At 29.0% G+C, this 26288-nt stretch overlaps 3 protein-coding genes and 2 long non-coding RNA genes across 13 annotated transcripts; 3 read left to right on the forward strand and 2 right to left on the reverse strand.

Annotated features, from left to right (window-relative positions):
- Window positions 1-994: 994 nt before the first annotated feature.
- On the forward strand, window positions 995-8172 carry LOC116429390 (U2 snRNP-associated SURP motif-containing protein). The gene is made up of 20 exons (XM_031982311.2): window positions 995-1257; window positions 1419-1458; window positions 1544-1660; window positions 1722-1818; window positions 1995-2309; window positions 3071-3135; window positions 3246-3411; window positions 3520-3683; window positions 3964-4023; window positions 4704-4747; window positions 4865-4969; window positions 5068-5295; window positions 5407-5649; window positions 5799-5985; window positions 6072-6258; window positions 6395-6528; window positions 6599-6687; window positions 6761-6920; window positions 7001-7149; window positions 7491-8172. Exons 2-20 carry the CDS (start codon window positions 1435-1437, stop codon window positions 7768-7770), a joined length of 2814 nt encoding a protein of 937 aa, XP_031838171.1. The 5' UTR covers window positions 995-1257; window positions 1419-1434; the 3' UTR covers window positions 7771-8172.
- A 1108-nt stretch (window positions 8173-9280) lies between these two features.
- LOC143174393 (uncharacterized) lies at window positions 9281-22372 on the forward strand. The gene is made up of 3 exons (XR_012998272.1): window positions 9281-9732; window positions 21763-22025; window positions 22137-22372. It is a non-coding gene; the product is annotated as an uncharacterized LOC143174393 (long non-coding RNA).
- On the reverse strand, window positions 10099-14839 carry LOC116429391 (uncharacterized). 2 transcript variants are annotated; one of them, XM_031982314.2, is made up of 7 exons: window positions 14651-14839; window positions 12914-13111; window positions 12405-12830; window positions 12057-12313; window positions 11732-11834; window positions 11444-11518; window positions 10099-11017 (listed from the first exon to the last, which is right to left on the reverse strand). In XM_031982314.2, the coding sequence occupies exons 1-7, from the start codon at window positions 14700-14702 to the stop codon at window positions 10428-10430; spliced, it is 1701 nt and encodes a 566-aa protein (XP_031838174.1). In that variant the 5' UTR covers window positions 14703-14839; the 3' UTR covers window positions 10099-10427. The 2 variants fall into 2 exon arrangements, with proteins under 2 accessions (XP_031838174.1, XP_031838173.1); XM_031982313.2 differs by having other exon boundaries at window positions 12057-12328.
- LOC143174392 (uncharacterized) lies at window positions 11012-15490 on the forward strand. Its single transcript, XR_012998271.1, has 2 exons — window positions 11012-11315; window positions 11398-15490. It is a non-coding gene; the product is annotated as an uncharacterized LOC143174392 (long non-coding RNA).
- On the reverse strand, window positions 15203-25156 carry RasGAP1 (Ras GTPase activating protein 1). Of its 8 annotated transcripts, XM_031982310.2 has the most exons (16): window positions 24552-24999; window positions 24114-24150; window positions 23909-24029; window positions 23549-23818; window positions 23149-23305; window positions 22821-23008; window positions 22374-22709; window positions 22056-22257; window positions 21752-21970; window positions 21555-21669; window positions 21333-21477; window positions 21055-21096; window positions 20861-20967; window positions 20528-20786; window positions 19912-20253; window positions 15203-19553 (listed from the first exon to the last, which is right to left on the reverse strand). In XM_031982310.2, exons 3-16 carry the CDS (start codon window positions 23923-23925, stop codon window positions 19151-19153), a joined length of 2802 nt encoding a protein of 933 aa, XP_031838170.1. In that variant the 5' UTR covers window positions 23926-24029; window positions 24114-24150; window positions 24552-24999; the 3' UTR covers window positions 15203-19150. The 8 variants fall into 8 exon arrangements, with proteins under 8 accessions (XP_031838170.1, XP_031838163.1, XP_031838168.1 ...); XM_031982303.1 differs by lacking the exons at window positions 24114-24150; window positions 24552-24999 and adding an exon at window positions 25017-25156; XM_031982308.2 differs by lacking the exon at window positions 24114-24150.
- Window positions 25157-26288: the final 1132 nt, after the last annotated feature.

A 26288-nucleotide genomic window follows, 5' to 3' on the forward strand; every position in this document is an offset into this window, starting at 1 on the left:
GGGAGTACTATAAAATAGATCGTCATTTTTATAACATAAAATCTACTGTTGTCATAAATATTTATTCATATTATTAAAGTACATTATAGCAAACATGTAATTATTTCATAGTTAAAATAGTTACTAAATATTATATTATATAGATAATAAATAGTAGAAAATAGTTATAGTGGAAATCTTTCCACGCCATCTATGAATACAATAAAAAGGTTATTCGTGTTTAAATATTTAAAATACAAAATGAAGTTAACATGGGAAATACAATAATCAATATTTAACATTGTAAACAATATGAATTGTTTTAACTGTTAGGCTATGATTGTATCATGAGATGGTGGGGATAAAAGTGTGATGCTACAGGGGTTGTCAAAACGCGAAGTTACGGAGGGAACAATGTCGAACAGAATTACCTCATTCCTATCTATAATACGAAGTTTTGTGGTGTGGACCTCCGCGTTACGTGCATATAGCTATCTATGTGCCTAACAATTGATTAATTAAAATTTTTTACTTTCGACTTGTAATTTCTTCATATAATATGTTCGATAGTAAATATATGCAAAGCAATTATTTCGAAATAAGATAATGAGAAAAGCACATTTAATTGTTTTAGTATATTTCTCACGTTTTTCTATGAACATTGATATTGTTTTTATTCCTCGAGAATATATATTTCATATATATTTTTATCGATGACTACTATTTGTTAATAACGCTTAAAATTATTATATTTTTGTTATTGCAATAAAAAAACAAATACATTTTAAAGAGAGGAATTAAAATACTATTTACTTGTAATTTATGAACATTCTATACAATATTACATTTTTGTTAATATAACTTATGTATTAATAATATTGTTAGTGGTAATGTCAAAGAAATTTCGTGAAATTAAAAGTTAGAAATTCAAATAAATCGATTACTGACAGAAGAACCACGTGCGCTAACTCTCTAATCTGCACCACAGAACTTCATGTCATAGATAAGAGTACCGTATTTCATATTGTCTTTCGAGAAGCAAGAGTGGGGTGGACAAGTAATATGTCCAGCGGTGTACCTTACTTACCTACGTTATTTGTAATCATTTGGTTCTTTAATGTGAAATATGTTAAAACACAAATATTCTATGAAGTATTGAAACATGCGTTGCATGATAATGTCGAATTATAAAAATTCTTGAAGACGTCGTTTAAAGACCATTATATGCATAAATGATTATTACTGTGTTTTTCACGATTTTCAATTCTTGCAAACAAAGTAAAGTATCCGTATATTTATTACAAGGCTCAGTGTTATTCTTCGTTGAATTTACTTGTCATTTTTTTTTAGAAATAAATTTTATTTCTATACCTAAGATTATTGTCGAATAATTTTTATTCAATAAAGTTACATTCGCTCATACCCTATTAATATTTTAGGTTAATATATATACAGATGGCAGACAAAGCTATTATGAAGGTATAATTGTATAAATTACTTTTATATTGAATGTTTTATTCTTATATGGGAATTCTTAAAAATTATGATCATTCCAAATGTTTAGCAAATTGCTGAGCAGAAGCTAAAAGCATTTTCTATTGGCACAATGGGTAAAAGACCGTTAAGTAAAAAGGAATTAGAAGAACAACGTAAAAAGGAACAAGAACAAGCTGCAGCTCAGGTATGTAACAAATTTGAGACATTAAATTGAAACAAAACACTATATTTGACTTATATTATAGGCATTTGAGGAGTTTGTAGCAACGTTTCAAGAAACACCTAGTAAGACAACAAGTAAAGTCTGGGTGAAAGCAGGCACCTACGATGCTGGTAAACGACGTAAGTTTATTATATTCAACATTATCTTTGTTTATTATTCTTATATGTTTACATTTAACAGAAATTTCTTCTATTAAGTGTATTAGTATATAAAAATTCATGATGAATATTTCTTTAAAAAAAAATAAACTCTTTTGTTTCCACTAAGCTGATTATATTAGTGTTTTTTTCAACAGAGGAAGATACAAGAGAAAAAGGAAAGCTATATAAACCTCAGTCAAAAATATCGGAACTTGTTGACAGTCGATCATCAGCTGAACAGGCACAAGAGTATGCAAGATTACTCGGATCTAATGAACGAAAATTGGATAGACTGGGGAAAAAGAAAAAAGAAGGTGAAAAGAAAAAGAGTAACCTTGAACTGTTTAAAGAAGAATTAAAAATGATTCAAGAAGAACGAGAAGAAAGACATAAGTACAAAGGAGTAGTGAAAACTGTTATTTCTGCTCAGTCAGAGGATCCAATGATGGCAGCTTTAAAATGTGTAGAAGGTAATTAATTTCTAATCTAAGCATGGATTTTTAACTTTATATTCATGAAATATGTTTCAATAATGTACTATATATTGCATATAATATACAAAATAGTAAATTAGTTTGTAGAATCAATGAATTAATCATTATTGTAGTTGAATTTGCCATATATTTCACATCTTTTTAAAACTTTTTTCTAAAGATACATTCTTTGGCATTGTACCAATTATGTATAGTATATTGTGTATCACTGAGTTTTTTATATATATATGATTAAAGAAATAAATATACTGATGATGGTTAAGCAACTTATATTTTAAAAAAAAGTATATAAATTTTATTAATCAATTTTATCTTCTTTCTTGTGATTAAACTATTGAAGTTAACCATTAACCTAAAGTTAATGTTACTTATTGTTTTAGATTTTAACATACATTTAATAATGTATCGAAACTTACATATTACAGATTTCTTGTTACTAAAGATTATAAGTATATTTGTATTTAATACTAAAATGAATTTCTATAATTATTGTAGATCAAATAACTGATATAAACTCCTTTCTCCTGTCTTAAATTAACAATTTGAATTTGTTAAAACTTCTGATAGGTATATCCTCATATCCTGATCCTCGAAAGGCCAACTTACATAATCTTATTGATGATCCACGACTCCTTGCCCTGATTTATGAGGGTAAAAAGTACCCTTTTAATTCATTCCCATTGTTTCTTTTCATAATATGAGACACATATAACAAATGAAGGATTGTTTCTTTACAGATGGATCATTTGATAATGGTGATCCTAATACAACAAACTTGTATTTGGGCAATTTAAATCCAAAGGTATGCTTACTTTATAACTGTAGTTATATTAACTATGTTATATTGGACACAACATTTTGTTTATACTAGATCTTAATGAAAATAATTTATATCACATTCGTATGTAATAGATTACAGAACAACAACTAATGGAAATATTTGGCAAATATGGACCATTGGCTAGTATTAAGATTATGTGGCCACGTAGCGATGAAGAAAAAGCTAGACAAAGAAACTGTGGATTTGTTGCCTTTATGAGTCGCAAAGATGGAGAACGGGCTTTGAAAAATCTCAATGGTAAGATAACATTCTTAGGTTTGCTTTTATTGTTACTTACATTGTTCATACTGTGGTAAGATAATTCATTTATTATTATAAAACATTATTTTATTTTTATTGTCATAGGCCGTGATATAATGCAGTATGAGATGAAATTAGGTTGGGGCAAAAGTGTACCAATTCCTCCATATCCTATTTATATTCCACCTGCTTTAATGGAGATCACTCAACCACCACCTCCATCTGGTCTTCCGTTTAATGCTCAACCTCATCGTCGTGACAGACATAAGGTATATAAAACGAATGTATACGCACCTTTAATACGCTTACATCAATTTTATACTTTTCCTTTATGATTACCAGTTTTCTAATACATGTCGTGTTGCTTATACATATTGTAATGAGACATATTGTCTCTTTCAGTTAACTTTACCATCCCTTTTCATATATCTCGTTCATGTTTAAGTTCCTTCTGGTTTCTCTTTAAATTTGTAATTTATTTCTTATAAAGTTTGTTTTTTTTATTTAGTAATTCAAATGTAATGTAATTATTTCTAAATGTATCATTAGGTACCACGTATCCGCAATCTTCAGACAACAGATCCTCAAGAAAAGGAAAACTTTGAAAAGGTAAAATTATTTCCTTTTAATAGAATAATGTTTTCACTTCAGTGTAAAATGCTTTACCGCAATAAAACTTTAGACAGGCATTCTATCTTAAAATTAATGCTTTTAATGTTTTTAGTTAATATATTTAAAGACCATTGTCTTATCATAGTATTTCATAATTAAAAGAAATAGTAATAAAACAGAATTTAAACTATTCCGATGGTTATTAATAGCACCAGCGAATATTATAAAACCAATCAGTACTCATATTTTGACTTCCCTTATCAATAATATACAGTTATTAAAATTTAACTAATGCATGCTACCCGACTCATTTTACAAGTGAACAAACTAGGTATTACAAAAATAAATACCATTTTTTATTAATTCTTATGGGTCTACACATGTAACCATAATTAAATAAATCATAAAAACAAAAGTGGAAAGTATTCATATGTATATATATATACACATATATATGTATACTTACACACGTACACACACACACATACACATACACGCACACTAAAAACATTTCATTAATATCTAAATGTTGATTGTAACTTATGTTTGTAAACAATGCCATTTATATTAAATTGGCGATTATCGTATACACACACGGGATGGATTAATTTGGACTGGAACATCCACACAACTGTAACTGTTGTACTATAATGGGAATGTAATGGAAATTGTCACAGGTTTTGCAGAACGCGGTTGTCAAAGTGGTTATTCCAACAGAAAGGTATATTTTGATTTCAGTAATTTGAAAGTTATACTTCAGAATGTAGATAATCAACTGTAAAGATATTAAATACTCGCCGAATTTATGATCATTTTTTAACGAAATTCTGTACTATAGGAATCTAGTTATGTTAATACATAGAATGGTAGAATTTGTAATTCGTGAAGGTCCAATGTTTGAAGCAATGATTATGAATCGGGAACTAAATAATCCAATGTTTAGGTTTGTAAAATTTTAATCCTATACAATGAAATATATATATTCAATATAAATAACATTTAAACAGATTTTAAACAAAATGATGCTTGTTGTATTTTTAGATTTTTATTTGAAAATTATTCTCCCGCGCATACTTATTACCGATGGAAATTGTACTCCATTCTACAAGGAGATGGGCAAAAAGAATGGCGTACCGAAGATTTTAGAATGTTTAAAGGAGGTAGCGTATGGAGACCGCCGCCAATCAATCCGTGGACACAAGGAATGCCCGATGAATTGATCGAGATGGAAGAAAGACAAGAACCTAGAAGAGGTAGCTTATCGAACAGGTAATAATAATAAAATCTCTGTAAAGTAAAGAATTATATTATAATTCACTATGTCACCACTTCCATTAAATAACATCAATATTTGATTGATAAAACATTTCATATTTATAGTCAGCGTGATCGATTAGAAGATTTGTTGCGAAACATATCACCTGAAAGAATAAAAGTTGCAGAAGCAATGGTATTTTGTATAGAGCATGCAGAAGCAGCGGAAGAGATTTGTGATTGTATTTCAGAATCACTATCGATATTACAAACTCCTGTAAATAAGAAAATTGCGAGATTGTATCTTATATCAGATATATTACATAACTGTGGCGTTAAAGTAAATAATGCTACTATTTATCGAAAAGCGTAAGTCATTTTAATTAAAAATACAGGCAACTAGAAAACAATATATGATTTGATTAATTATATATACATAGGTATTATATATATATATTATCATTAATATATGGTTGTAGTCCAGAAATTTAATATTATGAAACTTGCTTATAATATAGGTTTGAAACCCGATTATTGGATATATTTAGTGAAGTTCATCAAGCCTATAAGCAATTTGATAGTAGATTAAAAGCAGAAGGATTTAAAGTTCGTGTAATGAGAATGTTTAGAGCATGGGAAGATTGGGCAGTTTATTCACGAGATTTTCTTGTTAAATTACAGAACACTTTTCTAGGTCTTGTTTTGGTAAATTATATCTTTTATACGATGACGAAGATGTTCTTTATTGAATATTACGACAAAGGAGGACAGGAATAATTGTATGCTTTTAGATGGATGAACCTGAGCCAGAAAATGATGAAGATATTGACGGTGCACCATTGTCGGATGTGGATGGAGATGGTGCGGAAGATCTGGACGGGGTACCATTAGACGGAGCGGCTCTCCTTAAGGGTGCTATGAAACACGGTCTAACTCCACAAACAACATCTAATTATGACGATATTGATGGTGTTCCCAGTGAGATTCTTTAAAATCCTCATGATTACACATTCAATTTCTTACAATATTAACACCCATTTTCTTTCATTTTTGTATCTCGTGTGTTGCATTTACAACTACAGTGTATTAACACTCGATACACTTATATTTTTAGTGGACGAAGATATCGATGGTGTTCCAATGGATGACGAAGACTCTTTAAACATCCGAAATAAGGAAGACGAAAAGAAACCATCGATACCTGCAGGTTTTGTGCCATCTCGATGGGAAACTGTAGATCCTGACCAGGTGGGAGAACATTATTGAAATAATGATCTTGAAATTTCTTAATCCACTAAAATGAATGGCTCGACATTAGGTGGAAGCACAAGCCATGACGACTAGTAAATGGGAAGAGTTAGGTCAAAACGATGACTCCAATTCTCAGGACACTAGTATGGATTCCAGGTAACATAAATGCTTTTAGTTGTGTTGTTAAGTATAAATTTAACAAATTAAATTAATTAACGTGGTTTCACAGTGGCAGAGATTATAACGAGGAAAGGAGAAGCAGATTGCGCGAAATCGAAGTTAAAATAATGCAATACCAAGATGAATTAGAAAGTGGTAGGAGAACATTAAAATCTGGCATGACAATACAAGGACAAGTGGAGCATTACAGAAAAAAGCTCATAAGAAAGGTAAAGATTTGAAGTCTAACTATTTTTAAAAATTTGTTAAATCTCGTCTCGTGTACTTTACCGAGAGAATATTTCTTTAGAGTGAAAGAGAAATGAAAGACGCGAAAAGCGAAGAACGAGACGATGACAGACGAAGAGAAAAGAAACGAAGTACTACTCCAGAATCTCCGAGTCATTATCGAGATCGACGGCGATCTTCAAGTCCCTCGTCTAAAAGTAACAGATATAGGTAAATATATACATATATTTAACACGTTATAAAAAATGTATAAGTTGGTAACATTCTTGTGAAATATAAAGGAATATAACGTTTGATATTGAATATTATCTGAACACCTATTTATTGATTTAAAAATATATATATAAATCACGTTTATTATATGCGATAAGAATTCATAATTTAATTTAAAATAAGATTGAAAATTAAATTTTCTTTCCACTTCTAAAAATAACGTAAGCAATGTGCAGCTTCTTCGGTTTCTAAGAAAAAGTAACAATTCATAATAATGCTTTTATGATTGTACATTCTGTGGTATTAAGACACCATACAATAACGTATATTTATTTTAGGTCTCGTAGTAGATCACCGCGTGGAAAACGTAGATCGCGTTCACCGTATAAAAAACGAGTGCCAGTTACACCATCGCCGCCACGTATTCGGCGGACACCCTCGCCTCCGTTTTCATCTAGAGTATCTCGCCGATCTCCTGGCAATGAACGGAATGATAGAAAAAAGAGAGGTAGAACAGCATCATTATCACCGCCGCCTCCGCCACGTACCAAGAAACATAGAGCGAACAGTCCACCATCTCCATCTCCGCGTAAACATAGACATAAACATAAGTACTAAGTTATACGAGCTATACGTTTCTTATATTGTTATATAACAATAAATCCATTGATTCTGTAATATGTATGTACAAGCCCGTACAATTACAGAATATTACCATTAATAAAAAAAAAGCTAGTTAATGCAGTAATAATTATACCATAATTCAATACTGTAAGATATTTTTATCCAATTCTAAGTATTCTAATACTCTTTTCTTTCTCCAGATCCTATTGAAACTATTTTATTTTATATTCGTAAATATTTGTAATTGTGATAATATGACGAATGTGTGAATAAGAAGCATAATGACACGATTTTCCAGGCATTACGGAAATTGTGTATCCTTATTCTGTATTCTTAGTATGTAATTTATATTAATAAGAGTTATTAAAAAAATATGTACAGACGTATGATTGAAAAGTTGGTCTTTTTATTCTTGTTTAGTTTATTGTAATATATTCAGAAGAAAATTGGCCAGATGAGATGACGAATATTGATGAGAATAGATTTCAAATCTAAATCTCTCTTATTTGCCTTTGTCTTGTAGACAATTATAAAGTTCCATTGTCGAAATGTAAAAATGAAAAATTAAATGAAAAATTTCATGAAATTATTCAGTGTTACTACTGAATAATATTTTTTTTCCGATGCCTTAGAAGCTGCAAACTTTCCACGAGAAACCATTGAAAAGTAATTTTTTCGATCAGAGCATCCGGACCTCCGAGTAATCGAACGCAATTTCTTAATTATTTGAAATCAATTAATTATGAATTAAAATAACTATAATCCACGGGCAAACGAATATTGTTGTACACATAATAACATAAACTATAGAATAGTAAATGAATTATGCAATACATTATTTTTTTATTACGCTATTATTTATAATCCCTACCTTGTAGTTTCAAATGACTTCCGGTTTTCTACTGTATGTTGTATAATACAACTATAACATTTATTATATATGTATGTTATAATATATCTACTACATTGTATTACATAGATTATCTCATATTATATACTATTACATATGTTGTATTAAATACATACTATATATCATATGCCCCCATCTATTCTCTTTCTTTCTTTTTCATCTTTTATCCCCTCTTCATGATTCTTTATGTTGTTTTATTTGTTGGCCCTATCTCTTATTCATTTACAAACTTTCTTACTATATATATATATATATTACACAGCTATCTTGTTAGAATGAGCAAGTATTTACAATGACAATTTTTTAGAAAACTATTAATTAAGATGAATATTTTCACGATTGATGATCTAAGGATTGTTTAAATTGTTATCTGTTATGCGTTATCACGTACTTTACACACCGCGTGTTTAAGTGAACAAGATCTAGTAGACAAACATAAATATAATTTTTTTATCTAATTATTAATATGTAGATACTATTTTATAAATAAGTGATGATAGATATTACAGAGTTTTTTTTTAATTTGAATATGAAACACTGACTGCTTCCTTTGAGTTGTAAAAAATTCTTTTTACAAAAATGGTATATATATCGCAAAGAATGGGAGACGAGTATTTCTCGAGCTTTTAGACTTTGAGTAAACTTACGTGCGAGTTTCGGAGTTTTTAATTAATTCTGACTTGATTACGTTATATTTCAATTGTTTTGGCATGGAATGATCCATCAAGGATTTTATTTTGCCAAAAAACTTTATCGGCTTTAAATTCATTTGTTTTCGATTCTCACCGAATTAGGCGCAGAAACCCATTCTTATGCTCTGTTGCTAATGATGTGGTCGACACGGAAATGATAATAGGACAGCAGCGCCCCAAAAAATCAAACCACAAGAATACATAGGGTGTCAGATCTATTCTTATACCTTGTTTGTGATTGCGATGCACATATACATGTAAAAATATTACACGTGTTTTCTACCATTAATGGTAGGTAATAAGTGATATTGAATCGGAAGAAGAAAAAATATTTAGTTATTTTGTTCCTAAAAAGTAAGGAGAAACGTTATATTTTCGTAGTACGTTAAAATATATTGTATAAATTGAAACATGCAAATGAATTATTTATATTTATCAAAATTATTTTCAAAATCATGACTAACCTGATATTTAATATAATCACTGTCTTTCTCGGTAACATTAGTTTTAACATTTGATACGTTGGGCACTTTTGTGTCATTTTTGTCCCTCATAGCGTTCTCTGTCTTCGTATTATCATTAGATTTTGTTGTAGTGACAGTTTCTGCTACTTTTTTTTTGGATGCTGTAATAATATAGAAATGAATTACATTCAATCAAAAATAGATGTATGTATAAATATAAACATGTTTATGGCAGAAGAAATGAATAGATCTATAGTTTGGTAAACATTTTTTTTTTAATAAAGCAGTTACGCAAAAATATAACAGATCCTCCATGCTCGCTAAGTTTTATTAAATTTTTTTTTATAACTCATATTAGTTATACTTTATACATATCTAATTTTTCATCATTGTACGAGTTCATACTCTAAGTTCTTCCTTAAAACATTAAGGATCATAGAAACATATTTTTTACATTTAATCGTGGCAATTCTGAAAAAAGAAAGAAAAATAATATGAATGTAAAAGCTATACAATATTACGATCAGTTTTCAAAGTTTATACATGTACTTTCTAGATAAAATGTATGTACAGTCCAATACACTGTTAATTATGTTTCCTTTTCGTTATGCTTTTACTTTGCACTTCTTTTTCTTCTTCTGTATCTTCTTCATTATTTTGTACAATTTTTAACTTTCCATATTTAGCTTCAAGCTTAGCAATCAATTCTGAGTCATCGAAATTTTCAATTTCACTTTCTTCTTGGTCTTCTTCTTCCTCTTCTTCTTCTTCTCCTTCTTCTTCTTCTTCTTCTTCTTCATCATCTTCTTCTTCTCCTTCAAATTCTATTTTATGTTTTTTACTCTTTTGTTCAATTCCTACTTCGTGTTCAGAGTCATTTTCTTCCTTCCATTCCCACTTTCCACTATCACCTTCTTCTTCGTCTTCTTCTATTTCTTCTTCTTCATCTACTTCATCATCTCCTTCTTCCTCTTCTAACTCTAACTCTTCATCTTCCTCTTCTTCTTTCTCATTATGTTCTTCTTTTTCTCTTTCATTTTCCTTCTTCTCTTGCCTACACACTTGTTTGGATTCTCCTACTTCTGAAATCCTTTGCTTTTCCGCAGGTACATGTTCTTCCTTGTTTTGTTTCTCAGATGAAGTTACCTGAGTTTCATTTGGAACAAACGTAACCTCTAAACATCAAAAAAGTATACCATTAATCAACAATATTTCAATATTTATTTTAGTAATTCTACACAGAAAAATTGGAACATAATGTCAATCAATGATAGATTATTACTACTGCTCAAATTTACCAATTATTTTTTCTTCTCTTGAATGTTACATGAATACAAATCGCATTTTCATATTAATGCGTAAAATGAATTTTAATTACTTAGATTCTGTGTTATTATATATGGAAATATGAACAAGTATATAATATTAAAAAAAATTTAATATTATATATAAATATCTACTAAAAGAATTCAGGTAATTAGTAACAATTACTTAATTTTTTAATTCATAGAATGAAGATGAAAAAAGATTTCTACATAAATATGCTTATGTATAGTTGTTATGATATAACATTGGAAAAACATGACTATCACAAAATTTACCATTGTTCCACCGTTTCACAAGGACAAAATGTGCAGCAACAACAAGTGCCACACCAACTCCAAACTTCATCGCCACTGCAATCATCAAACATTATTCTTTGTTGATGCTTGAAAATCATAGAGAAATATCGCAAATATTTCAGTATTGTTGTGAACATTTCCAGTACTTGTGTTATTTATGTGCTTATATTTTCATAAAGAAATATAAGAGCATGGAGGATCGTTAACATAATTTTATACAAACATTCTAAACATCAATGTCTCTAAGTATTCATGTTTATCACTCACCACTAATAGGTTCTTCTTCAACTTCCTCTTCTTCTTCTTCTTCTTCTTCTTCTGGCTTTTTATCTACATCACTAACATATTCTTCAGGTTCTACACTTTCTACCTAGTAAAAAAAATAGTTAAGAAGTACTATATAATCTAAATAAATATCTGTATAATATCAGTTAGAAAAAAGATACATACTATACTTTAATATATTATATATAAAGCAAATGCAGTATAATTTATAAGTAAAGTAATTTTTACTAAAACAATTTATATAATATCATTATTAAATGTTTCAAAAAATATTACTCCAATAGTGAAACAATTATAATAGTCTTACCTCTTCTAAAGGTTCTATATTGTCATCATTAATTTCATTAATACCAGGAATGTCTACAAATCTTTCGAACACATCCTCATTTATGACTTCTTGAAATTGATTTTCTGTTTCATATAACATACTTTCTTTACTTTCTTCTTTACTAATACCATAAATTTCTTCTAATACATCAGTATCATAAAAATTCTGTGGATTAATATTTTCATCTTCTTCAATATCATTTCTAATGTTTTCATCTTCGTTTTGCTCATCTAATTCTGTGCTAATATATTCTGTTAGAATTAAAATTAATAATAATATCTTCGATTTGTATTTTTGGTTATATTGCAATGTTTTACATCTCAGTACCTTTATCCAGAAAAACTGTACTTTGTTCTTCATCTGATCCATTTTTAGTTGCTTCCTCTTCTTGCTCTTCATACTTATTTATTTCTTCTTCGCTTTCTTCTAAAATTTCTCTATCGTCTTCTTCCATTTCATCTTCAACTTCATTTTCTTCAACTTCATTTTCTTGAGCTTCATTTTCTTCTTCACTTTGATTTTCATCATCTACTTCACCTTCTTCTTCATCATGTTCCTCTTCTTCTTTAGAAGTTTCAGCTTCTGTAGATTCAACATTTTCTTCTTGACTCTCTTCTACTTCATCTTTTTCAATTTCTTTACTTTCTTTGTGTTCTGTCTCCTCATGTGATTCATCATCACGTAAAGATATCGAGTCGTCTACCCACCCATCAAAAATGAAAGCCCAGCGTGATGATTCTAACGGCGTATCAACTTACAACATGAAATATTACATATGATTATTTTGTATCATTAATGATTATACATATATTACAAATATATTTAAATTCACTTACTGTCTGAAGTGCCCCTGTGTTCAAATATAATTACACCAATTAAGCCGACAAGAGCAGCTAATATAACAAAGAATACAATTCGTGCACACCAGTGTCCTCCTGTGATGTTCTCTTTATAAATATGAATAGTAACATTGTCTGTTACATTTTCTGTAGGATTTCCAAAAGTAGGGGCTACTGTGGGACTGTCCTCCTCATCTGATTATGATATAATACATTTACCAATGAATATTGCATAAGTAATTGTGAAAATAGTTCACTCTTATGTTAAGGAAATTGTGTGTATACATACATACAAACATACAAAAATTAATTTCATTCATTCATTGTGTTTATATTTCATTATTATTGTAAATATGAAAACATTACTGAAACATTCTTTTTTGTATTATTTTCATTTACATTTACTATTTCTTGAATATTAGTATTTATTACAATAATTTAAACAATTTTTTAATCTGATACAAAGAAAACATCAGTGCTATTTTCGGAATTAACTTTAGTAAAATATAAATATAAACTGAAACAGCGTTAATGAAATTTTATACAACATTTTTTATATAACAAATTTATTGTTTAATGATAAAAGAATGTGTGTATATATACTTATACGTAGAAAAATGTGTGTATGTATAATATACATTATTTGATAAGATTTTATAAGATATATGTACATATATATGTATATATATATATATACACATATATATGTACATATATGTTATAAATGTTTGTATGCGTAACATTTGTTAAATATTTGCGACGTTCGCTGAATTCATGTTTCTAGAATATTAAATGGAAATACAAAGTTGATAATATGTTTTATTATACATAAGTGTAATTATTATCTCGGAAACGTACATGAAGAATAACAAATGTATGTATAAGCGCAATATGTTTTTGGAATGGATATTATAGAGGTTGTTCTATTTTTGAAAGGCAAAAGCTAGGCTGATCAAGCTTCTAAGACCCTGTATTTTCTAATTTGAGCAACATTGCCAAATATGTCTTAAAATATCCGAAATGTCACTCATCAAATAATATTTTTGCAAAGTTTTTATAAAGAAAATACTTAAGCAAAAACATGTGTTAAAGCTTTACCGAACAATGTATGACGAAATTGTCAAAAAGGTATTTATTTTACATTAAATATCATAAGTTTAATGCGAAATATGCGTAATAATATAATATTTTTTAACAAAAATAAAAGAGGCATATCGATATATTAAAATATCATTTCTAATAACACTGTTCAGATTAGTAAATTAATTTTATACCACCGGGAAAATGGAATAATTGATTTTTTAATATAAAAAAATCAGTTTTCAGATAATTAATATACATTATAAGTATATGAAAATAGTAATAAAGATGATAGAAATATCGAAAAATCTTTCAAACAATGTGCCTGTAACATCTAATAAAATTTACAACTTTATAAAATTGTTTTTCTTATATATAAACATTGTATATCAATTATATAATGATTCACAGTACATATAACAGAAATCATAATTGTCATAAGAGATTAGTATTATTCACGTGTGATTTTTTATTCGGAATAGTAGCGCGTATAAATCGATTTAAAAGGTGAGAAACAATATTTTTTTTAAATGTAAAATATTTAACATGTACCACCAATGCTAAAAATAAAAAAGTAAACATTGCTAAAAATATTACGAATGCAAGAATCGAAGTTAAAATAATTCTCACACTATTTCAGTAGACTGTTTTTACCCTTTTTACGTCTCTTCTCTTTCCGTTTTCTTGTTTGTACATCCCCAGACATCTTCCGTGTGGAAATGTACGTGTACCTTTTCCAAATAAACGAACACAAAGAATTTAAATTTTTAAAACGACCGAACACTGTGCCGCGTCTGCGATAATTTGATTTGTAATGATCTTAACAAGTGTTGACATAATGTGAAAATCCCTAGTGACTTAAATTGAACATTTCCTTCCTCCACGTTCAGTGTTTCCAAAGTTTTTGTTATTTTTGCAAAATCATAAAGATTCATACATAATTATTAAATAATGATTTTTATATAAAATTAGAAACACTTCAAACTGGGGAGGATGAATGGAAATTAAATAAAATTTTCCGAATAAAATATATATTTTTAATATTATCGGCTACAACACAACACAACTCAGGAATTACTAGATAGAAATATAGTGAATAGTAACAGCTTCTCTATTAGAAATTATTTTGGATTTCAAGCAAAGTACACATTATTGGAATATATATATGTTTAAAATAATATGTAAAATAAATATTTTCGAATGATATACGCTTCATAATAAACATTTTATTAACATTCCGAATTACAAAATATAAACTTAAATTCAATGTACTAAGAAATATTTACTGTAGAAAGTATTATGTACAACTTTAAAATACATAGTACGTTTAATACATGACATAGCTCATTTTCGGTTTTAATAAATAATTTACAGAATACAATTACTTATGAAGTTTTAACTCTTCCACATATTTTAAAACACAGTCATATTAAAGATTTTTGCCAAAGGGAAATGAAAACTAACTAAATGAACACAATAAAGAAGAGTACAAAAGTATGATTAAAATAATTAATTATTAGTATAGTTCAACATATATGTATCATACCATTTGTAATCTAAAATAGTGTATGTAACTATAGTAAATTATGCAAGAAAAGATTATTGTGTTATGTACAATAAAAATGTATTCAATACAATTTTCAAAACTATTACATGGTTTGAATATTATAATCAGTTTCATCTTAATACAACCAGGATGGAGATTTCAATTTTACAAAAATTATTTACTATGTGGGTCCAAAAGGATTTTTGTGTATAATTGTTCATGATTATTAGTAACATACATCTATATTAATCTTACTATAACCAGATTTGACTATAGAAAGAATTGAAAAATATAAGTCTTTATTTTTAGGATAAGTTTTATATATGTAAAAATTGTTCCGTTTAATTATTTATATAAATAATTCTTGTGCCCTTGTGTCATGTCATGATACTATTATAAATTTTTTTTATAATTGTCAACTTATAATATTCAGATACGTTTTCTATTGCCCTGGATTACAATCATGTTGAAAAATCAAAATATTAATTGTTTTTTAAATTATTTAGTTCTTCTGATATTTTACAATGTATTACAATAAAATTAATATCTATTGTTATTGATTAAATTTGTCAATTGTTACAAAAAACGATTGTGTAGACACATGTCAAACTCTAAAGTCATATACAGTTGCTTCATATTCAAATATAATTTAGTAATCTTATAAATTTGTCAAACTTCAACTAACTAACTTTCTTAATCTTTGTTTTCATCTTGTATCTAAGAAATTAATAAAAAATTTAATTGTAGACCAATTCTCAACAATGTAGAAGTATATAATTGCATATACTGTACAGATAAAATATATAAATTATGTACTACTTATAATATATTATAAACTACATACATTTATGCACTAATTTTGGAGGGATATTTTAGTATGGCTTGCTATCATTAAAAGTACATTACTTTCGAAATATCTAATTATTAATTACTTTATATAATATCTGGAAATTACGGAAATATTACTTTTTTTATTCAAAATAAATATTATAAAATTTATTCAAAAGATTAACATTACTTATTACTATTTTCGAAATTCTGGAAGCATAAATACTTTTACTACTTATAGATTAGATTCTTTTTTGCCTAAGAATTTTTTTAAAATAATTTATGTAATCTTAAATTTTTATTTTATTTTCTTGGAGTTGATTAAGATATGACCTCTATTTGTTTGAGATAAAAAGAACAGCGATTGCAAAAATAATATTAAAGTTTGATTTTACAAAAATATTTTATTAAATAATGAGCAAATACTATTGAGTTTATGTTCTTTAAGAGGAAGGTTGTCATCGTTTGTATCTACAAATACCTATTCAGTATAACGTTAAATGTAGTGTATGAAAGACGAAGTTTTTACTAAATGCCAATTATACGTGTTGCGTGCCTATAAGGGTAAATTATACGAGGCTATCACAATGATGTACAATAATGAATATTTGTTGCAATGAACTATTAATTCTTTACACTTAATAAACAGAATAAAATTTAAATAATATAATTATGTCGAAGTACCAGTCTTAGTTATCTTAATAAGATCAATTATATGTCATACAAATTTCTGGATAAATTATAGATTTTGTTATTGTAAATGTTCATTTTTTTCCAACGCTCTTAAATGTCTCGAATGCTACGAACGATTTATAATTAGATAACATAATAAAAATTTGTATATACGTATTCCTATCTACAAATTTTTCATGAGAAGTTATAAGTCATCAACGTAAACGCATCTTAAAAGGAATTTTAGGCACTTGTTTCAATTCGGAGTGAAAATATTTTCACAAAGATAAATGCAGTAAAAGATCATACTTTCATCTCAGATTATGTAAGACTTGAGAAATTATGAAAAAAAAGCAAGACACAATGAGATGTATAAATTAGTTCATGTACCATAGAATTTAACACATTTGATGTACTTTCATCACTGGAAAATTGAAAAAGATTGCTATATTTAAATATATTCAAAGTTTTTATACACATTTGTCCTGTTAAAATTATGTATAAATATGAAAACAAATTTGAAAATCGTGGTTATAGTAGTTTTTATAATGCCACTATATGTACATATTAAAATTTTAATTTTATTTGCACGACTGGTATAGCACATTTGTGGTGTTTAATTTGACAATGTAAAAATTATCACGACCAATGTTACATTTTTCTACCTTCAAGTACTATCGTTAATATACATTATGTTTTTGATTGTTATTTACAAGGACCTAGCGATAAGTCACCTATGAATAGTACTATTCACTAACAGCATATCATCAAGTACAAAATGCTATAATTTGATGAAATTATGAAGCGATAATTTAATTAATATGTTATACATTAAAAATTTATGTGCCATTATGCACATTGTGCATAATTTAATTTCCTTATTAATGAGATTACAAATTCAGATTATTAATAATTTAGTTTACTATTACATTTATGCACATGTACCTCGAACATCTCAAAATAAGATATAAATAAATAAATAGAAGATATCTTCATTGACACAAAATATTATATTATGTGCAGCATAATAATGCAAATCAAGAAGCATGCATACTTGTATGTATATACTTCCTGAAATATTGCTCACAACATGTTTTTTAACAAATTGTATGTTATAAGATAGAATTTATGCAATCCAAAACTAGTCAATTTGATAAAGACATGTGCATATAAATAGAAAATATGACTCCTTATAAAAGGAGAGTCAACAGTATACTAAACAAAAACAATTAAACAGTATGCTTAATCTTATAAATAAAAAAATTTGTAGGTATTTCAAATGTAAAAGACTGTTCACGCATAAATGGCCATTTTAGGAGATAAAATGTGACAATGAATTTATACCTTTTCTATATCCTCCTGTGTGTTATTTGTTAGTATTTGGACATCAACATTCAATCACCATTTTAACTTTATATTAAAAATTAATTTAACCGTTTATGTTATTCCTGATTATTCTTCGTATAATCTTAAAAGTAATTCCCTTATTTCATTAAAATTAATCACAAGCTATGTTAATAAGATAATTATTATGCAACATTATTGTATAGTTATATGACGTAGCATCTAATATGTATAATATAATAATATTATTGCTTGTGATAATATGCGTTATATACAGTCTTGGAATGTATAACGGAACTGAAACAACATGTAAGTATAGTTTCACTTAAAAGAACTAATGACATTGTAATAAATATAAATTCATTGCCACATTTCTTGCGTTAAACCTAGCACTGCTTGTATAAACAGTTATTTACATTTTAAATAATCTGAGACATGATGCGTGTATATCCATATACCACAGATATACTATACATAATTGTAAAAAATACAATTTCAAATATAATTCGAATGAATTTGAATTTACATCCTTGTTAAAATACAAGTAATGTAAACATATGAGAAAGTTTCTTGAAAAGAATTTTAGGAACGTATTATTCTTATTTTCAGATTTCAAATGAATTATTAATTGGCATGCTCATTTAAAGAACATACTATTATGCATTAATCTTTTAATCTTGTCACTATATATTCAATTAATATCTCACTATAATCATAATTGTTGGACTTTTTATATATAATGTACAAGACATATATTAACTTCATCATGTGGTCAATACAGTAGAACTGTCCAATCTTCTATTGTTTTCTAAACTTGTAGTTTTCTCAAACTTATCTATTCTTAACGTATTATGTAAATTATGGTCGAATTTTTTGAGATTATTTTGGATACTTTTAATAGTATCAGTATTATTTTCATATCGCCGTAATAAATTGTTTTCATTTTCATACCTACGATGTATCGAATCAGAATCTAAATATTTTCTAAATGTTTCATCGTATCGTCGATCCTCTATTCGTCTTGAAAATCCACTTTCATAACAGTGATCCGTTTCTATGTAATGTTGATTTAAATTATCCATTTCATAAGCATACTTCGTTAACTGACTCTCGAATCCAGCTCTCGCAGCTAAATGGAGGTAATTGTCGTCACCAATCGGAGCTTGCCTAAAATCACAATAACAATATTATAATTATGTACACAGATCGAGATTAAGAACGGGGATCACATAAAGGTAGTTCTTAAGGTAATGGAAAGCTATATACTTTTTTGCATACAATAGTTAATACGCTGAAGACTGTTTGACCTGAATTTGTATACAAATCCATGGTACCTATATCTACAAAAGAATGGATACAAAGAAAATCATCACTTTAGTAATAGGTTCTAATTGCCCTTAATTTCTATAATTTGTATATTAGTCTTAAAGATAATTTGTTATTGAAACGTTTCAATATTAAACTATCCAGCCCGAGAATATAGAATTCAAACTAGAATGCATAACTTCCATATGTTTTAACTTACTTGCTTCCATATTTGGTATCGCGAGCCAATCTTCTAAAATGGGCTCTGTGTTCATGCTGTAAAGCATATGCTGCTTCTCTTAATGCAGTTAAAGTTTTAAAACAAGAGGGCACATCTTCTATAGGAGATCCACCACCTGGTATAACACACATGTCACTAGCTCCGTAAACAGCTTGACATTCACATGCACTCATTAATGTTTCAAGCCTCGGCATATTTGTAAATATGAGCGAATGTATTCGTTGTAAATCTCGATCTGGGTCTAGAACCATGCGTAATCCAGCTTCTGTCCCTGGCGATACCTCACTACACCCTGGAGCTACTTCAGCCACTGCTTTGCAACTGTAATCAATATTTATTTGTTAACAATTGAAATATATTTTAGACCTATACAAGTAACGCGTGAGTAACATATGAGATACTGGAAAAAGTTTGTGCGGTTTTCTTGTTAGTAATGAATTGAAGTCCTATTTCAATTAGTATTTCACTAGTTTAACGAATGAAATTATCAAACTATCAAACAAAATAAAATTATTTTATAAAAATGTTTCTCCAGTTTTCACACGAACATTTTCCAGTATCTAATATTTACTGATGTGATACAAGAATAACATACCAAAGCCAATGACCATTAATATACGCACTGGGATGGTACTTTTCTAAACGATTATTATTTGTACGACAAATTTTTGTTAAAATATCAATCCATTCCTTTTCTTCCACACAGTTTCCAGCTTGGACGTACAACGCCCTTTGCGACTGAATGATTTGAAACATATTTTTCATTTTAAAAGAATTTTCTTGGAGCCTTTCAACGGCTAGAATTTCTTCAAGTGGTATTTTACATAAAGGTTCTTTACCTAATAAATAATTTACTATATATAAATCCCTATTAAAATCTTATCATGTATTAACGTAAGGTGTTATTTTTGTAGTTATTTGTATTTACCTTTCGTTTTAGAATAAGTCAAGTCTTGAGTAGTGAGTCTAAAATATCTTTGTTTAAAATTTTTTCGCCCAAACCTTTTCCTCCCCTGTGCTCTTTTAATCATTACTCTGTAATTAAATAAAAAAAATTATATACTCGTATCCCTATAAGAGCTGTACAATTTAATGTAGCAATCGTTAAGTGTCACTACAAACCTTTTATCACGGTCAGCAGTATGCATGAAGAGAAAATATATTCTATTAGGAATATTTTCTATTAATAATACTTATACACATGTATCAGTAATGTTATGAAATATAATATTAAAAATTCATTTCACTGAAAGTAATATCTGACAACACAAGATGCAAAATTTACAGACTATTTCGCTTAAAATATTGTTAATGTCATAAAAATAGCAGGTACAAAAATTAATACAAGGGAGTAAAAAAAATCTCGAGTTAATAAATTTTAATGTAATTAATATACATACCCCTCTTTTAGCACAACTGGTTGTTCTAGTTGGGTACTTGGTCGTTGTTTTGCATTTCCACTGTTACTACTCGTCGATATTAGTTCCAGAAATTGTTTGACTGCTTGTATATGTTTTTCCGTATAAAATTCCCTACAAAAATAATCTATGAATAATACATGAAGTCTGTATATTCATAAATTAAATTGTAAAATAATTTTATCTCTGTATACCTATACACACATTCCATGTATTCTTCTTTACAAACACTACCTGCTCCTCCTCTACAACTTACTAGGTTTCCTAGACTTTGAATCGTTTTCGAAATTAATGTCAATGTCCTATTGGTTTGAGAATCCTGAAATACAAATAGAATGAAAATAGTACTATTATTTCAAAATATGTTATAAGACTTTTAATAATAATGGATACTCTCTTACAATTTGCTCAGTTGTAATATCAAATAATCTTGGACCCAATATCGCGGGAGCAAAAAATCGAAGAAAAATGAAGCCGCTGATCACTGAATATCTCACTTCCTTATTTTTTGGAAAATGCGTTGTTGCAAGTTCTCTTAAGCACCAAAACATTTCACACATTAAAGGCGGACATCGTACGCCCGATGTTGTAATAGCAGTGAAAACTCTTTCAACATATTCCTATTAACCAATACAGTATGATATATGAGTCAATATAGATTGACAATTATTAAAAGTAATGTACATGAATTTTAATTTGAAATACCTTTAGATTTGCTAGATTAGTTTGAATTGTATTTGCATCCTTTACTCTAGTCGGATCTATTTCACATGGTTTTTTTTCTAGGAAGACTTGTTCCATGGCTGGTCTAAGTGTACTATGTAGATAATGAAGGCCTGCTAATCTCATACCTTCATCCATCATTTTACTTACTAATGTATTACCACGGAATATCGTTGTTGGATCGCTATTTGAAAGAAGCATATTTTTTAGCATACAACATTATAGTACATACTATGCAGTTATTATTGTATTACGAATATTATTCTTATATATATGAAAATATAATGTATTCACACTTACGTTAATTTGGAAATTTCATGACTAGCTAAAGCTTGCATTACAGAAACCAATTGTCCATGATGTACTAATACTCTGACCAATGGTTGTGCAGCTTCCATTTTACTCGCCACAATTTCTCCCAAAATATAAACAGCAGATGATGTTACCGGTTGAATATTAACACTTTGTAATAACAAGTTTCTAAGTCTATCATACATTGCCGATGGAAAAACATGATCTGCTGTATAATGTATTTTTAATCTCAGAGATCCTAAACCTGGCAGTACACCAGTCGGTGTAGAAGTGCTGGAAATTTTACTTGGGCGATGTTTTGCTGCTCTAGGTTGCAAGAAGTACCTATTAACAACAGAAAAATTACTAATGATATTGTTAGCATCCCTTACTGAGGGATAATTATTTTACAATACTTCATAGATCTATTATATTAAATAAAAGTGTAATAAGTACCATGCAGTTGTTGTACTAGTTGGTTGCTTTTGTAGGCCTCTCAATGTAACTCTAACTTCACCGAGAAAAGCTGGTTGTTCTCCCATACCAGGAGATGCATGCCATAAACCTACAACTACTTCACCTACTTCTCCACTTTCAATAGGGTAATGAGAAACATCCTTCTCTTTGGATTCTGGTATTTCTGGCTATGGATAAAATTAAAAGAAACTAATTAAACAAATATAACACACAGGTGAAACCAAGTTCGTGAAGTGTTAAAGTATAACAGGATATATGAATTTCATATAAATTACATAGTTAACATAAAGAATTGACAACAATTTACCTCGAATACAAATGTTTCATTAAAATACGGGGTCACTGTTTTCTTCTTAGTTTTTGTGCGTTTTATAATTTGTTTACCATTACTATAGATGACCATAACAGTTGCGTATGGATCACAGCCTCCATTTTTAACAGTTAATTCACTACATTCTATTACTCTACAAAAATAATCATAAATACATACAAAATATGTATTAATAACTACGAATTGCATATTTCTTATTAAAATAAAACAACTAGAACAAATGAGATTTTACAAGATAGTCAAAGGAAAATATTACTGATGTAAATTGCATTGATTTCAAATTTTAAATTTTAATTATGTCTTTAAATATAACAAATTCATACATCTAAAGATATAATGCTTTGATATTGAATTTGAATTAAGTTGTTTATTATACCTCACTGTAAGTTTAGATTGAGCATGTCCGATTTGAGGTTGGAGAGCAAGTTCCAGATGTGCTTTGCCTTGAACTTCAGAGTCAGCATCAACTGGCCTCAAAGGGAACCAATGTTCCTTATTATGATACGTTGCTAAATCTTCTCTCTTTATTGCAACTTTACCCAATATTTTATCTTGTTTCAAATGTCTATCTCGATCATAAACATAAATGCCAAGATAACGAAATTTCCTAGGTACTTCAAATTGGAATTCCTCTCCGAAAAAGGGGCTGTATTAAATATTCTTTTGTAAATACTCCTTTCTCCACAAAATTTTCTAGAGTACTGTAGGTTATAATGAAGATATAAACGGATCTTACTTGAGAGTTCTTTCCATTGTTGTTGTCCTAAATATTTCCTCTTGATCAAGGGACAATGCACAATACACATCTCTTGCACCTGGAGATCCATGACTTCTACTCTGCAGATTTTTTACTTCACCTGAATATAAATATGCATCCTTTATATTTTTGCGAATGAAAACAAGTGATTTACATGCTTCAATGAAAAATAGGGAGATGTTACCGTTTCTTCAAAATAATAACTTCCTAATATTACAAAACTTCAATTCACATTTCAATACATACATGATTAATAGATTTGTTGACATGTAACATATAAAGGCAACAAACAGTATTTAAAACCATATAAAAATTATTTTTCCCTCTAATAATAACACTTTACAGAAAACAGAACAAAATCAAGAAATCATTAGCCATGTAATACAATGAAAATGATCACAGTGTCATTCTCACTGTAATTCGGTAAATAAACAGTAAATTTCGTATAAATATTTTCCCGAGATACATGAGAAGATTTCAATAAACCACGTTCCCTGTCCTCTCTCGTTCTCGTTTGCAACGTTAACAATAATTGAAACCATGTCACAGGCAAAGAGTAACAAGACATTTTCCATGAAAATATTAAAGTAAACACAAAAGTTGCTGCCTATAATAAACGCACCGAACAGTCCTTCTGTTTAACGAATGTTAACGTATCGTTATCGCGTTAAATGAAACCAGCGTTGTTAACATTATTTAACGCTAACTATCAAAAAAAGACGTGTTCCGTGTAGGGACAATAATGCGTGGGAGTCGAAAATGTATGCGTACGCGTTTACGATCATTAAAATTTAAAAAAACCACCACTATACTGTAACTGTACAACGGATTCGTTGATCGCGCGGAAGGAACCGTAAAATGAATCGTGGATTGACGCAAGAAAAGGGCCAACGATGCTTTTCGTTTAGGTAGTAAAGTTGAATAATCGTAGGAGACAAATTAGGTGACATCCCGAGCGAACAGTAGCACGCGAGCACGAATATATCAGGCTTTTTGAAACAACGAAATTCTCGGGGTCGAGACACAGCGTACACCTCGGTCAACTTTCACATTCTCGTTAAACGATATTTCTGACGGGTCTGCGTACCAATTTTAATTTTTAATCTTTCTTCAACGCGAACTAGGCGCGTCTCCTCGGCCATGTTAACTCCATGACACTACTGAGTAACTACATGAACAGAATGCAGGCGGTTCGTTCATTCTGTGAATGGATTCTAGTCAGTGCTGTGCTCCGCCGTCCGGGCGCCCGTCCTACATTTATTTATGAATCAAAAGCTTTCAATAAATTTTCAATTTCCTCGGTAACCTATTATTTCGAAACGACGCACGCGAAATCGTGAACAGAATTGAATTACGAACACCCATGACGCTTATTTCATTCATATTACACTCAAATAACTCTTATTTCTCTGTGATTTAGATACTACAGGAAAATCGAACGATTTAAATGTATATCTGTTTTAATTAAGAAGAAACAATATTTCTTACGTATGATTTTAAAGCTAATTTATTTATATCGTAATTATTCGATAAAGGGTTACCGTTGATCATAAGATAATTAAACAAATATTTTCCACTATAATTAAGCGTGCAATATCAGTTACAAACCCGTCGCAGTTAAAACAAGTCACGAGGAAATACCGAAGAAAAACATCGTACTGTCATTCATAGTTCGGCCGAAAAATTAATGAATGAAGTCATTCAATCAAACGGCAGTTCGTTTTCAGCAAACATAGTCGGCACATTTTTCGTTCGAAATTACTCGAAAGCGACGCAACGCGAGTACATTCAGCGATATCAGCGGGATCGTTACGATAAAATCAATTTGTCTCCATTGATCGCGTTCCCGAGTAAAACGTAACAATAAAGACACAAAACGGACCGATTTCCCTGGAAATTCCATCGAACACCGTTCCGACACATTACGACACATTGTCCACCGGTAATTACCGAAGAGTACTAATCAATGCCTAAGAATTGCTCAATGAGACTTTCAACATCAATGGAAATCACGATCTTCATTCGAATCGTGTCGAATGGTATAATCTAATTATTATTCGACGACTGCCCAAAGAAAATTGCCAGGCCGCTTTTTCATCTGACATTGAAAAGCCAATTAGCACGTTGCGTACCGGTTAATTTTCAGAAAACCGAATTGTGATGGCAATTTTCACTGTCAACTTGTATCACTATACATAGAAAAACTCATGTATCATATTGTTGTGTAATATATTTTAAATAGATAATCAATGAATGAAATTTTATATTTTTTCCGATGCCGAGGTAATTAGCGAAGTCGTACAGCTAAGTTTCTTTATACAAAAACGAGATTGCTCGTTACCGGTACGCGATGTGTTAA

The sequence above is a fragment of the Nomia melanderi genome, chromosome 3 (assembly GCF_051020985.1).
Source record: "Nomia melanderi isolate GNS246 chromosome 3, iyNomMela1, whole genome shotgun sequence".
NCBI lineage: Eukaryota > Metazoa > Arthropoda > Insecta > Hymenoptera > Halictidae > Nomia > Nomia melanderi.

What these genes read in the sequence shown, in the direction of transcription:
- LOC116429390 (XM_031982311.2), top strand. Translation starts at nt 1,435, where the DNA reads ATGGCAGACAAAGCTATTATGAAG. An exon ending in AAGAACAAGCTGCAGCTCAG is followed by an intron (nt 1,661 to 1,721) that starts GTATGTAACAAA and finishes CTTATATTATAG; the next exon opens with GCATTTGAGGAGTTTGTAGC. An exon ending in CTTTTCTAGGTCTTGTTTTG is followed by an intron (nt 5,986 to 6,071) that starts GTAAATTATATC and finishes GTATGCTTTTAG; the next exon opens with ATGGATGAACCTGAGCCAGA.
- LOC116429391 (XM_031982313.2), bottom strand. Translation starts at nt 14,702, where the DNA reads ATGTCTGGGGATGTACAAACAAGAAAACGGAAAGAGAAGAGACGTAAA. An exon ending in AGAGAAGAGACGTAAAAAGG is followed by an intron (nt 13,112 to 14,650) that starts GTAAAAACAGTC and finishes TATCATAATCAG; the next exon opens with ATGAGGAGGACAGTCCCACA. An exon ending in ATATAGAACCTTTAGAAGAG is followed by an intron (nt 11,835 to 12,056) that starts GTAAGACTATTA and finishes TTTTTTTACTAG; the next exon opens with GTAGAAAGTGTAGAACCTGA.
- RasGAP1 (XM_031982303.1), bottom strand. Translation starts at nt 25,071, where the DNA reads ATGGCCGAGGAGACGCGCCTAGTTCGCGTTGAAGAAAGATTAAAAATT. An exon ending in ACAATGGAAAGAACTCTCAA is followed by an intron (nt 23,819 to 23,908) that starts GTAAGATCCGTT and finishes TATTTAATACAG; the next exon opens with CCCCTTTTTCGGAGAGGAAT. An exon ending in CAATCTAAACTTACAGTGAG is followed by an intron (nt 23,306 to 23,548) that starts GTATAATAAACA and finishes TTATTTTTGTAG; the next exon opens with AGTAATAGAATGTAGTGAAT.